The 14,342-nt window shown below is 32.0% G+C and overlaps 1 protein-coding gene across 1 annotated transcript in view; it reads left to right on the top strand.

Moving 5' to 3' along the window:
- The window catches only part of LOC131947914 (uncharacterized), a 36,948-nt gene extending 26,733 nt beyond the window's left edge, over positions 1 to 10,215 (top strand). Inside the window, exons 11-18 of the mRNA XM_059309316.1 lie at positions 2,611 to 2,883; positions 6,363 to 6,698; positions 7,342 to 7,458; positions 7,611 to 7,629; positions 8,004 to 8,029; positions 8,264 to 8,303; positions 8,442 to 8,464; positions 10,028 to 10,215. Of these exons, the coding sequence (XP_059165299.1) occupies positions 2,611 to 2,883; positions 6,363 to 6,698; positions 7,342 to 7,458; positions 7,611 to 7,629; positions 8,004 to 8,029; positions 8,264 to 8,303; positions 8,442 to 8,464; positions 10,028 to 10,215 (1,022 nt within the window). The remainder of the gene's footprint in view (positions 1 to 2,610; positions 2,884 to 6,362; positions 6,699 to 7,341; positions 7,459 to 7,610; positions 7,630 to 8,003; positions 8,030 to 8,263; positions 8,304 to 8,441; positions 8,465 to 10,027) is intronic.
- Positions 10,216 to 14,342: the final 4,127 nt, after the last annotated feature.

The raw sequence follows: 14,342 nt of genomic DNA, 5'->3' as shown, positions 1-14,342 counted from the left end.
CGTTTAAGTGAATAAAGTGCCAATCTTCTATATAATATATTATAGACATCGAATCATGTCTGCATCTGGCTTTTGTCTTTTATGGAAATCTAAACGCCTGAACGGATAGGGTTCGCTTTTACCAAACGGGTGCATTATAAACCTGCAAGTGTTTCAGCTCACTTTCTGGATAAATTCATTGAAATTTCGATTTTTTTTTTCAATTTTAAAATTACTTGTAGCTCATGAAATCGACTACATTTTTAATTTAAATATTTTCGCTGCTTTCAACGCCGTTGGTAGCCTATTTAGTTTCTTTTTTATGTACTTCTGTATTTTCCTTATTAGTATATGTTTAACATTTTGATATAAAAATGGGTGTAAGGATATAATAAAATTTGATGTTCAAGGGTTTTATATTTTTATGTTTTCTATATTTACATTTAGACATGAATAAGAAATCTATATGTATAATTCTCCTCTGCGAGCCGTTAGAAAACAAGCTGCAAACGCGCTCGCTACCTCCCCACCCCTACATGGTTTTAGTGAGCTGTGTTCACTATAAATGTTTACAAGCAGAGCCAACGATTTTAAACGTAGGGGGGGGGGGTGTGGTGGAGGGGGGAAGGAAGGGGGGGGGGGTTATGGTCTTTAACGAGCTACTTATAGTGTTTTAAAGAAATATTTTCAGTGGCAGCGTTGGTACTACTGTCGAATTCATAAATTATGAATAACTGAAAAGTAGAAAAAACAACAACTAAATAGCGGCGTATGTTATGCCGCGGGCCGGCTCGTGTAATATATTCCAAAAAACCCCAGGCAGCGCTGGGAATATGATGCTTAATAAATACACAAGTCACCGTTTTTTACAGGTACGTTTTTTTTTCTCAAAAACTAGTGAAGAGCCTGGCTGAGACAGCTAGTTTGATCAAATAATTAAACGTATAAAATTAGAAGTGCTGGGAGTTTAAAATGATGATCTTCAAGATTGTAACATATCTTGTGTTATGCAAGTATGTGTTTAGCAGCGGTAAGTTGTCATAAAAAACTATTTATTTTTCAATTTTTGTCCAACTTTCAATACATATATTTTTATATTTTCCTGTCATTGCTATCACGTATGTTTTTTTAGTTACAATGAGCATATTTTTCATAGTATTAAATAAAGATGTTTTAACATGTTTACTTATTACAATACTCATTAAAAAACTGAAAAACAATCCAAATATATATAAAGCAATGTACGTGTGTGTGTGTGAGTGTGTGTGTGTGTGTGTTTATTTGTTTTTCTCTCTTTTATGCATTTCAATACCTTTCATCCGATCGCAATGAAACTTTGAGAAGTTGTTGAGAATACTACTGGGGAGGTTTCTGCGGAAAAAAATGTTTTCAAATTCGCAGGGGTGGCTCCCCGGCATGGCGCGTTTTGTTTTTTCTCAATTTTCGGTATATAAAAATAAAAGTCGATTGCGGCTTGACATCGTACATTTAATTGCTATGAGACTTTGGGGAGTTGATTTGAACACTGCAGGGAAGAGTCCGCTAAAACAAACTTTTTTTTAATTTCGCAAGGGCGGCGCATCTGGAGGGTGCAACTCTTCTCTTTGTACGGTATATTTAAAAACAAAGTTGATGAGATTTCTCCCGGAAATGTTTCTTTAAACAAAAAAATTAAAATTGTATATGAGCGGCGCCCGGCAGGGTGCGGTTTCGTCAATACACAATTTGGCGCCCATATTTACAGAGCGGCTCTATTAGCACTTGGCATCCGTTAATAGAGCGTCCTGCATAGCAAGTAAGGGGTACTACTATATTCAGCGTTAAAACTTCAACAGGCGCAACCGCCAGCGCCTAGTAGATTGCACGACCCGAAGCGCCCGCTTCCCGTGGCGCCTCTGCGGTAGTGTAATCAGGCGCTCCCGAGAGCGCCACTTTAAGTACTTGACACATGGGCGGTCACATAAGTGTGTTCTACCTCATTATTTCGGTGAGTGATTAACGTACACTTAAGGTTTTTATGCGGTAGCGCGCGGTGATAGGTACGCTAGTATTAAAATAAATTACACACAAGTAGAGGGGGAAAAAGCTTGAATATTTTTAGTCATAATTGTCAGTTAGGAAGGAGACTGCTATGCTGAAATTATAACACACATCTCTCAAGCCATGTTAGTCACATTATTGTGCAACCATGCACAATCATGGCGAGCGAAGAAAATGTCTTCGAGGAATAAATACGGACAAATCAAAAGTAAATATTAAGCGTTCTTATGTAAGTCAGCGAATTTCGGAGAGTAACAACAACTAACAGCAGACCATTAGACTGTTTCATAATTAAGTGTTTGCAAGGGGTAAAAGGTTTACATTTCCCCAACAGAAACAGAATTTCTTCCAGGCATCCCTTCGGCGGAAAACGTCTAACACCTCTCCCCCGAACGAAATATAATTTATAAAAAAAATATTTACTTTAACCAATGTCTTCAACATCCACCCCCCCCCCCCCCAAAAAAAAATGGGAAAAGGCGATGATACCCAAGTTTGTTGCCGATCCCACATTTAATATTTACATTTGTATTACTTGTTTCTATGAATAAGATATAATATAAACTAATATATTTTAAAATATATCAACAGATGATTCACACATTTTTTTAAGCGAAGATATCCCACTGAGCTTCATCAGAAACCAAAATGCAAGTTTCCCTTTAACCTGTAATGGTGGACCTGACGCAGAAAACATCTCTATTTACAGACTACATGGTTATAATCTGACGATTTTCAGAGAGTCCGAAATAACCCATGACATGCCTAAACTAACCTGTGCAGATAGTGGGGTTTACAAGTGTCAAGCGAAGCCTAAAAATGGCACAGTCATAGACAGATGGATGCGATTATTTGTAAATGATTGTAAGTATGTGTGTTTAACATGTAGAAAAATAAGTAAACCATTGTCAAAAGCATAAAATTAGACAAACATCATCATAAAATAGCAGCAACACAAACATTAACGTATGCCTTGTAGTTAGGTTGATTATAATGTTTTTTAATGGAAACGTAAGTAAATACCAGAAAGAAGTAGATCTTTTTTCCCACGTTTTCTTTAACTTGCTTTCTCTGTGTCTGTGTTTCTGTGTTTGTCTTTCCAATCAAATCTTGCGATCGAAATTTCTGGCACTTCCCAGTTAGCTAGCGCGCTGAAATTTTCAGGGAAGCTTTCTTTTGGATGACCATAGAATATGCAATTTTTATTATTACTAAATTGATCAATGGAAACATTTTATTGAGCATTTTAGACCGCTATATAATCTATATATATAATTCTCCTCTGCGAGCCATTAGAAAAAAAAACGAGCGACGCGTACCTCGCGCGCAGTGAAGCGAACGATCCCACGTCGCCACAGGCGTAGGGGCAGATAATTTACTTCGAACCGAGTTTAAACGTACAGGAGGTAGGCCAGTATGGGGGAGACGATATGGTCGAGTGGTTGGGCACACGATTGCTATCCCACTCGACACGGGTTCAAATCTATGTGTTCTAGTCAGTAACGTATTCACACAACGATTTTTTTTCGAGTTGTCTTTTTACGAGTTGTCTTTTTACGAGTTGTCTTCGTTTACCCAAAAAAAAGTGAAAAGATAAAATCGATAGCAAGATGTTAATGCAAACAAACAGACAAAGACTAAAAAGTAGAAAATAATAATCATTAAAAAAGTTTTAAAAAACCCACGTTTTCTGATTGAACTAAAAAGTAGAAAATAAATGCTATACATCACAATAATGCAAGCGATCACTCTACTATAAGCGATCAAAAACGTGGGGCGCCGTGATTTTCTTACAGTTTCTAATACTGTTGACTCTCTACAAGCTCCCTAATAAAAGTCAATAGTATTATCTAATCAATAGTAATATAACTTTTACTTCGGCGCCCCACGTTTTTGATCGCTTATAGTAGAGTGATCGCTTGCATTATTGTGATGTATAGCATTTATTTTCTACTTTTTAGTTCAATCAGAAAACGTGGGTTTTTTAAAACTTTTTTAATGATTATTATTTAAAATTACAAATGAGTATCATTTCCAACATGAAGATGATACAAACTTATAAACTAAAGCGAATAATAAGTCTAAGCTAATTCATGCTGCTAAGTAATGCTGAGTAATTTCTCAAATCTGTTAGTTGTTCTGGTCAACGATAGCTGGTGATAGTAGCTCATCTAGAATAAAGATACATCATACTTCCATATTAACACAATAAGTAGAGTACTGCATAAGTTAGAAAGACGAAACTCAATATAGAAGTATACTCTTATAATAAACTATAAAAATGATAACATCCTTTATAATTAGGTGGACGAATTTATATTAATGTTTTTATAATCGGAGAGGAGACTGTACCTCTAATGTTTTAAAAACCTATATAATTGTGCATTATACTTGTGTCATTAAGTTAAGGTGTTAGGCAGTGTTACGCTCTGTCAGTCTTCGCAGTAGCAAAGTTTTTAAAGTATATGTTTATTAAAAAAATAATGTTTTTGTTTCCTCAAAAATCGATATTCCTACATCGGGATTTAACTGGAAGTTCCATTTCAACACATTCTGCTCCATAAGACTATGCGAGGAATTTTAGGGGCCAGCTTATTTATAATTATTACATCAACACAACTGTAAGACCCCCCCCCCCCCCCCCAATTATTACAATTTTGTTCTATATATATTAAAATATTACATTTTTTTCCACTTAGGTCCACCTCAAACATGCGGCGGGCAAGAATTAAACAATGTAATAAATCTTTGGTTTTACAATTACGTGTCAATTAGAGTCTGTCTCTTCCTACCGACTCAAGTGGAGAAAGTTGATTTTTATTATAAAGACCAAAAATTGTCACAAGATGCAAATTGTAACGTTTGTGTATTTTGGGATTATCCAACAAATTCAGAGTTTCCTTTAATTAAAAACATACGATTTAAAGAAGTAACTGAAAATGATATAGGGGAAAATACTTTACAAATTGTGACCACACACGGATATATTTCATACAGAACGTATTATAATTTTACCTTAAAAGACACAGGTATAATATTTTTTTTCTAATGAAATTCAATTGAAAATATATGTTAAGGTCTTAGTAAACTTAATTTAAAACAAATATTGTTTTGTTCAAAGAGTTAATATTAGCTGATTTAGTTTTCATTTGTTTTAAATTACAAACCAAATAATGCTATAGATTATTTTTTTTGTTCAAAATTTAGTGTTCGTTATTTTTTTAAAATTCTACATTTAGGCCCTTTACGTCTCTGCAAAGGTGAAGTTTCTGAAAGAACGCTCAACATAATCCTCAACGATTCAGTTTCGTTTACCATCTGTGTCTTGGTGCCCTCCAAAACAAACGACACTGCACTATACCTACTGTATCAAGAGCGATGGTTAAAGTCGTCAAACTGCTATCTTACCTTGTGTGTAAACTGGAAACAATCAAACACCTCTCAATTTCGATATATTGCGAACATTACAATTCACAACTTTACAGAAGATCATGTAGGTCAACACTCATTAAAGATATCTACAGACCGTAATTTGACGGAGACAGTGGGCTACTATTTGCTTTTAAAAAATATAGGTAGGTTTACATTTGCAATATATCTTATTGCACGTACATTATGCAGTTTAATTCAGAAAAAAATATTTCAACGGTACATATGCACAGAAATTCCAAATAAAAACAAATTATACGCGTACAATAATGATGGAAAAAATTATTATTGATATTCATGTACATTAGCTTAAATAATTTAAACAATTATTATTGTTTTTTAAGCAATATAACTTAGTTAAAAATAAGAAATGTATTTATAAATGGCGTGATCATTATTTTAACAGGTGGCCCACGGCTCTGTGACCTTAAGGATTTACATAAAATATTAGAAGTTTCATTGAACCAAACAGTTGATTTCAGCATTTGTGTAGTTGTGGCAAACTTTTTTGAAAAAAAAAAGGATAGTCTATCGAGGAAAGGTGTTAACTACTGATAGTAAATGCGCACTTAATATGTGCATTGATTGGTTTCAATCATCTGCAAACAAAGCAATTTATATGCTACACATTAGCCTAGCCAATGTGTCTCTCGAAGATATCGGTGAAGTTTTTATACGAATTGAGACAGGAAAAGATTTCCGAAGAAACTACATGAACTTTACATTCATTCTTCAAAGTAGCGGTAAATGAACTTTGCATACAATTTGCTATGAATTACACAGATATAAAAAAAAATGTTAAAATACTTGAAAAAAAAAATCCAAAAAAACTATTTCTGTTTTACTTACACAAAATATAAGTAATATAACAATAAGAAATGTATATAATAATATCATGATTATTATCTTAACAGCTCGACCAAGTCTCTGTGACCTTAAGGATTTACGTAAAACATTAGAAGTTTCGTTGAACCAAACAGTTGATTTCAGCATTTGTGTAGTTGTGCCAAATTTGTTTAAAACAAAATGGATAGTCTATCAAGAAAAGGTTTTAACTACTAAAAGTAAATGCGCACTTAATCTGTGCATTGATTGGTTTCAATCGTCTGCAAACAAAGAAATTTATATGCCACATATTCTACTAGCCGATGTGTCTCTCGAAGATATCGGTGAAGTTTTTATTCGAATCGGGACAGGAAAAGATTTCCGAAGAAACTACATGAACTTTACATTCATTCTTCACAATATCGGTAAGTGAAGTTTGCATACAATATGTTTTTAATTACACAATTATAAAATAATGTTAAAATGTTGGCTCTATTTGAAATAATAAAATAAATAATAAAAAAACTATTTATAATATACGTATAAAAGCACTGAAAATAAGATAAGTATACTAATGTGTTTATTAAAAAATCACTGGTAGCTTATTATTCTCTTAGTTCTAAATCCATGGTCGATACTCAGATTCCAAGTCACTAAGCCGTAAAAGCAATAGTTCAACTTTATGGCCAACTGATCGATCGATCGCTAGAATCTATTTTTTCAGCTCCACCTTTAGTAAGATAATTAGTATTGTTTTAATTAAATGTCAATGAGTAAACTAAAATCTAAACAGATTAAAATATTATATATTATTGAATTTTCACCAAAGACAAATGTACCTAGAAAAAATTCAATACCTTACAAGTGGGTCAAAGTTTACTATAGTTGTGTATTATTACATAGTACAAGAAAAGAAAATAATTTATTTTCTCACTTTTCATGCATGATTACATGAACGAATTTTTACAAAAAAAAATGTAATGCATTTTTTTGTTTTGATCAGCATCTTTAATTGTGTAATTCGAAGTGATTTTTTAAAAAACTGTATTTCTTCCTTATAATAACTAGATATTAAAACACATTTGTCGTTGAAAACTGAGAATAGTGCAACATTATTTATAATAATACCTGTAATTGTTCTGACGATGATTGCTGTTGTCACAAGTTTTATAATTATTAAAAAAGGTAATTTTCAAATTGATTTTAATATAAATATGACTAATCTACAGATATTCATTAAAAAACAAACATTTTGCAAAGTTGTTTTAACTCGTAAAGAATATTTAACATATTAGAAAACTTTAGATAAAGTATTTTTTTTATTTTCTTTTTTTCAGTCAAAAAAAGAAAATTAAGGTATGTTTATATTATGTATGTATATATATATATATATATATATATATATATATATATATATATATATATATATATATATATATATATATATATATATATATATATATACATTTATATATATATATATATATATATATATATATATATATATATATATATATATATATATATATATATATATATATATATATATATATATATATATATATATATATATATATATGTATGTATATATGTATATAATATTTCAAAGAGTTAAAGTGAGAGAAAAAGAGAGTTATAGAGAGAGAGAGAGAGAGCGATGAAGATTGATAGAGATATAGTGATAGTATTTAAGAACTTTTTCGCATCTAACTTTAACCATTTGATTCCAGAAACTCTTCTAAAGATAATCCAACCGGTGAGATATTTTACGATATCTGAATTTTAATGTGAAACAGGGTTGACATTTAGTGTAAAGTGTACAGAAATTATAAAATATCTCTCTATCATATACCCTACATAATTAATATATGTTTATATATATATATATATATATATATATATATATATATATATATATATATATATATATATATATATATATATATATATATATATATGTATATTTATATAACTTTTATTTCAATTAAAGAAAATGTCGTAGATGTTGAACTCATGTACAGAATTGCTAGGTAAGAATGATTGCAGCAATGAAATTCTGTAGTTTGTTTACTTTTTTTCTAAACTTAGTATGTTCCGTAATTTTTAACAGTCGTGTAAATAATCCATAATTTCTTTACAATGTTCTTTTATTTGTATTATTTTCTTAGGTCACTTAGGAGAAATTCCCAAGGTATTTAATTAAACATTTTGTTTTCTTACCTTGTGAAGTTTTTTCACATATATTCAATTAGGTTTCTGATATAATATACTCAAATGATAAATATAATTATATTCTAACTTAATATATTTTCGGAAGATTGAAGAAAAACATTTTTTTTTTAAATTTAAGAAACGTTTTACTATAATTAATTACATGTAAGTGTACGATGAGTGTGGGTATCGCGCATTTGTCTTTGCTTTTACTCGTTTTCATTTTTGTTTCTCTTACCAAAGATTAATTTTTTTAATATTTACAAAAGATTGATTTTTAGAGCACCAAGAATCTCTAACCTTACTGTACATATAACAAATATTATTAGTGAAATATAAATTTGTATTAACCTTAAAAATAAATTTGTTTGATTTCAAATACTATCATTTATGCAATTTAGTATTATTATTATAGCACAGTAAATAAAAATAGAAATATCTACCTATAATATAATAATTGTACTTTGTGCTTAGTTGTTTTGTTTTTTTACGTTGTAATACGTTGTACGTTTAGTGTTGTTTTTGCTGTTTTTATATTGTTTTGTTTTAACTTTTTGTGATTTAAGTTTTTTATTTGGTTTTGTGTTGATTTTATAAAGTTGCGGTTTCATTTAATTTTTAATTTCTCGTATACAGAGTATAGAGAAAGTCTTGTAATCGTGCACAAAAATCACATGAAAATTTGACAGTTTTCTCTGTTTTACTCCTCAGTCCTTTATCACATCCGGGATATAGAGGACTTATTTTGATCGGGCAAAAAATATAATTAAAGATATATCAAAATTTTGGCGTTTTATGCGTAATAGAGTTGGAAAAACTGGATTATCCAATTATGTCCGTGTGTCTGATTGTGAGTGTAAACATGATAACTTGAGTACCGTTACAGCTAGGTTGAGGAAATTTTATATATAAGTATTATTTCAAAATCGCAGATCCGTATCAAATTTTGAGCGATTTCAGATATCCGGAAGTGCAACTTTTTCTACTCTCAACTTTTCAAAAGCCTATAATGTGAGTAGGCCTACTATTTCAGATAGATAAATAAAATTTCACATGTAAGTAAAAGATCTAATTCTCTGCCTTCCTTTTAAAATTTTGAGTAATTTCCGTTGACTGGAAGTAGTAATTTTTGCTATTTCCGATTTCTAAAAAAAACGCATGTGAATTTATAAAGTACTAATAATATTCCGCACTATTATGCACATTTTATTTGGCGTTCACTTGGTGTGCAATTTTTTTTCTACGAGATTTTATTCTATTTTTAAAAGTTTAAGTATTTAAAATGGATTAAAATCATGTCTATATCCCGAGTTGCCACCCCCTGTTGTTTCATATAAATGAATATTCGACACATTTAGGGGAGATCACTCCCGGTTTATTTTTTTTTTATTTAGTCGAGTTAAGTTCAGAGTATATTGTTAATTGTACTTTTTTCTCGTCTTGACTGTTTTTATCTATTATCTAAATGTGTACGCATAGTCTACCCAAATAGCTTTACTCTGATATTTAATCCATGTTTAACTTTTACTTTTTACATTTTTAGACATGGCGGCAGACTATTTGTCCCTGTTTGATTTCTGTCCTGATCAACTCCCAGAAATAAGTGGGGACAACAAATACGGCGTTCTCGGTGAAAGATTGGTTGAAGCGAACATCTACGAAGACATAGATGCGATAGCCAGTTCAATAAATGATGATACATCTCAAGACGATTATATACAAACTATGTGACTTAAGGGGATATGCTATGTTTTTTTCTATTTTTTTACAGTTTAAGATCTAAAGCCTTTTAAATACTTTTATCATATTTGGCATATAAAAGTAAGTATTAAATAGCAAAAAAAAAGGGTCGAAAACAATTTTGGTTGTCATGGAAACCCAAAAACCTCCGCCATTTTGAATTTTTCGGTACTTTTAAAAATACTAAGGCTTTTTTTATTTATGCACCTATAGCAATCAAATTTAAACTGCTTATATTTCAGTATATATTAAAACTTTTGTCACGACAACTTTTTGAAATAATTACTAGTAAGAATTTTACAAGGTCTAAAAAATCGTACCCTTTTTAGTATTCAAAAGTTTCAAAATTTGCATATTAATTACCAAATACTTTTTTTCTATGAAAGCAATCACAATTCCCTCGTGACAAAAGTTGTATTTTTGCATCAAGAACAATTACTAAAAAATATGGTTGGCATTGTATAATAAATAAAAAAGTAGTAGGCTTTTTAGTGTTAAAAACATGCGAACTGAGAAAAACAGCCAAAAGTAACGAAAACTAGGTCAGTAAAGTACCATATCTGTGTAAACTGAAAAGCCGATTGTAAGCTTTGGGTGTTTCCGAGATGTAGGAAATTAAGTTTATTAGATACATGCGACATCCAGCTTTCCAATGGTGTCAAATACAATATAATAACGGATATAAAACGTTTCATAGAGAGCTTGTAAGATTGGGAAAAATTGATTATTTTTAAATTAATAGGGTCATAAAAATCGTAATTCAAACACAAAAAATATTTTTTTCTCTTTAAAGTTATTATTTTCTTTATACAAAAATGGACAAAGTATCCAAAAGTGCAAGAAACCCATCATGACGGAAAACAAGAAATTTTGTAATTTTTTTCCGCGCATATCCCCTTAAGGTTGCTAAATCGGACAGTTCCGAGAGTGAAAAAGCAACCAATCTAGGAGAGACAACTCAAAATCGAACAACTGATGCTACCAATGGGTCTTCCATTAAAGGTCATTATAACTTGAGAACTGTTAAGCCACGTAGACGAATTTTCATTTCATTTACTGGTAAAATATCTTATACTTACAATAATGTTTTGTGTGACTTCCGATATCCTGAAGTTGTATTTTATGTCTGTTTTCTACAATTACTATGCGGATGGTTAAAGTTACTTTATTTCTTATATGTTGAATAACATAGATGTTAGTTTGCTTTAATGTGCTTATGGTTGCAGTCATTTCATTTTATTCCTTAAATCATTAATAACATAAATGTTATTTGAGCACGTTTATGTCAAACGTGCTTTATGTAACCCATATGATTGCTTTGCTATTGATTGTTTTGGTATTTTCTTATTCATGCTAATAAAAGTACTGTTTCAAATTCTTAAGGCCCACATGGTAACAGCAAGTAGCCTATAAGCAATGTAGCAACGTATTTTGAGACAATATAGATACTATTAGTAAATACAAACAGCAGTGGGTTTTTTTTCAATTCCATTCAACTAATTTCGTTGAAAATTATATTTGTCTTTAATTTTTTATACATTCAGTATAAAGCCCGGTTTATTTTGTCTTGCCTTTAATAAAAATGTAATTAAAATGAAATGCCTAATAATATTATCTTGTTGTTGATTTTTTTTGGCTTTATTTTTTGAGTAAGTAGCCAATCAATATAAGCATTTACCATTTCATATTTGAGATCCATTGAGTAGAGGAAATACAGTTTATCTCTTTCTATGACTGCGGCATACTAAGGAATTGTGATGTGAGCCTTGTACTCGACATCCTGTCCTTTTCTTACCTGTTCAGATACCCAGCTGTTCTCAGAGAAGTGCTTTACTCACCTATGGCAGGTGACCAGATGGACTTAGTGACGTCATTTACTAACCTGTGGCAGGTACCCAGGTGGACTCAAAGATGTCCTACTTATTCGAATCCAGGATCCGAAGTTGTAGCTGTACGGCGTATTGTCGTGTGCATTACATCCAGACCATGCCATCATATTTATCAGTGTAAAGTCTTACATTTTCAAAATTGTCTTTCAAACTGAATGTCATTGTATATACGCTAAGAATAAATGTACACACTGATACTTGAGTTGAACACAAATATCACAGCTTAATCACAGGCTTGTCTGTGTTGAACAATCATTCATACATCATCAACATCAACTTTTCTTGTTCGTGTCATAGACACACGGAGCAGATGAATTAGTGTTCATCTGTTTTAATGAGGTCGGCATTCGAAGGGATAGTGCTGTATACACTAAGCCCTAAAATAGCCTAGGTACCAATCAGTGAAGGGTTGGCTTAGGGAGTCCTACAGACTCTGACCCGGGATTTGAATTAGACACTTTTGGGACAGCAATTGTTAACGCTACCTTTCAACCACTTCGTTGTGATGGAAAATCCGTTCACCTATATTTATCCACTACCCTCTACCTGCGTTATTACTCCCCCCCCCCCCCCACCAGCAAATTACATTCTTACCTCCTCACAGGATCATTTCTAGTTGGCTAGAATGTCCACGTGAAATACTATACATTATGTGCATAAAAGGGCATGCAACCCAAAAAAACTCTCTTCCTCTCTCTTCCTACCATCTCTGAGCTCACCTGATTTGTCGCGCGCGAAGTTGGGGCCGTTGGCCCGATCCCCACGTGCTTTGGGTTTGGTTTTACTTAATTAATTATTCTTTATTTTACTGTATCGATATGTTATTCATTATATTTAATTATCGTTGTATCGAGTGGCTTTGATAAATCCTATACAAATTCTTGCTGTAATTGGATTATTACCAATATGCTTAACATTGTTACCATGTTCGTGATTCGGTTAATGTGGAAGCCAATAACATACCTGATTTACGTAATTAAACTTTACACTGACCGTGTATTAGTACACGGGAAAATTGAAAACTTATTTTACTCAAAACTATTCCTGCCCGTGACGTAGTACAACGTTGCAGTTGATTATGCATATCAGTTACCTACTCTAATACCCTGTCCTGCCGTAATGTAGCACACGTGGTGGTATTCTTCACCTATTGCTGTAAACTTTCACCCTTCATGTGTGTCGGCCAATGAGCAGTAGATATTATACTATTATATACTGCATCATTTTATTTTACTACTGCCTGTAAACCCTTGCCAGAGTCAAGTGGTCATCGGACTTGGTAAAAAAAAACATTATCATTCTAATCAGGCTGTAAACTATGTGCATTGAATTGACACGTAGTCATCTGACCTTAATAATACTACATCTACCTATACTATACAAGATTCTATATTCCCTGTAGAGAAGCGATTCGGACCCTCCTACCGGTTGAATTTACAAATCTTCTTCTTCTTCGTTTTTAAATTATAGTATTGGAAGGGATCCCCTCCAACACACTTAAAGATACATGTCAACTGGTTATGCGCCATTAAGGCCATTGACTCGGATTTTTTCCGCCCGCGTTTCTTTTTGAATTTGCTTCAAGGCAGCAGTTGATTGATTTGGCAGTTGTCTTTCCTAGAAAAGTGGCTGTCCCCAGCTAACGAGCTTCATCTGCCCGATGGCTAGCACTCGAGACTTTTCGGTTTTGCAAACATGAGCTTTATCTACTCGACCACGCCGACCCTAACTTATACATCAATTTGCTGATCTTTACCAGTAACAAGGTACAATCTACTTTTTACTATTTAACATTGACAGTCGTCCAACAACCATTGTTACTTTTTTGTGTTGAAAAAAACAAATAATATCATTACATTATACTTATATATATAATATAACCAATACCACTATGATGATTTAACTTTAAATTTAGAAATTCAAACTTACCATCGCCTTATATGGCTACAATCCAAACGAATAACTTTGTATTGTGACGTTCATTAGAACATCTGTATATAATTACCTGCTTTTACCTTCCCTGTCGTCCCATGTGCGGCTAAAACTCGTGTTTTCACATACACAAAATGGACGAGGAAGATCGGAATTCACTTCTTGAATTGACAGATACATAGTTCACAATGTTCATCCATACGTTAGATGGCGGTTGTAATCGAATGAGTATTCTAACAATTTCTAGTCGAGTTACAAGTAACAACACAATGAATCGGTTATATGTTTACTTTTGTG

This window comes from Physella acuta, unplaced genomic scaffold (genome assembly GCF_028476545.2).
Source record: "Physella acuta isolate Inbredline_101_S28 unplaced genomic scaffold, ASM2847654v3 ptg000616l, whole genome shotgun sequence".
In the NCBI taxonomy this organism is placed as follows: Eukaryota; Metazoa; Mollusca; class Gastropoda; family Physidae; genus Physella; species Physella acuta.
This window is presented reverse-complemented; position numbering and strand designations above follow the sequence as displayed.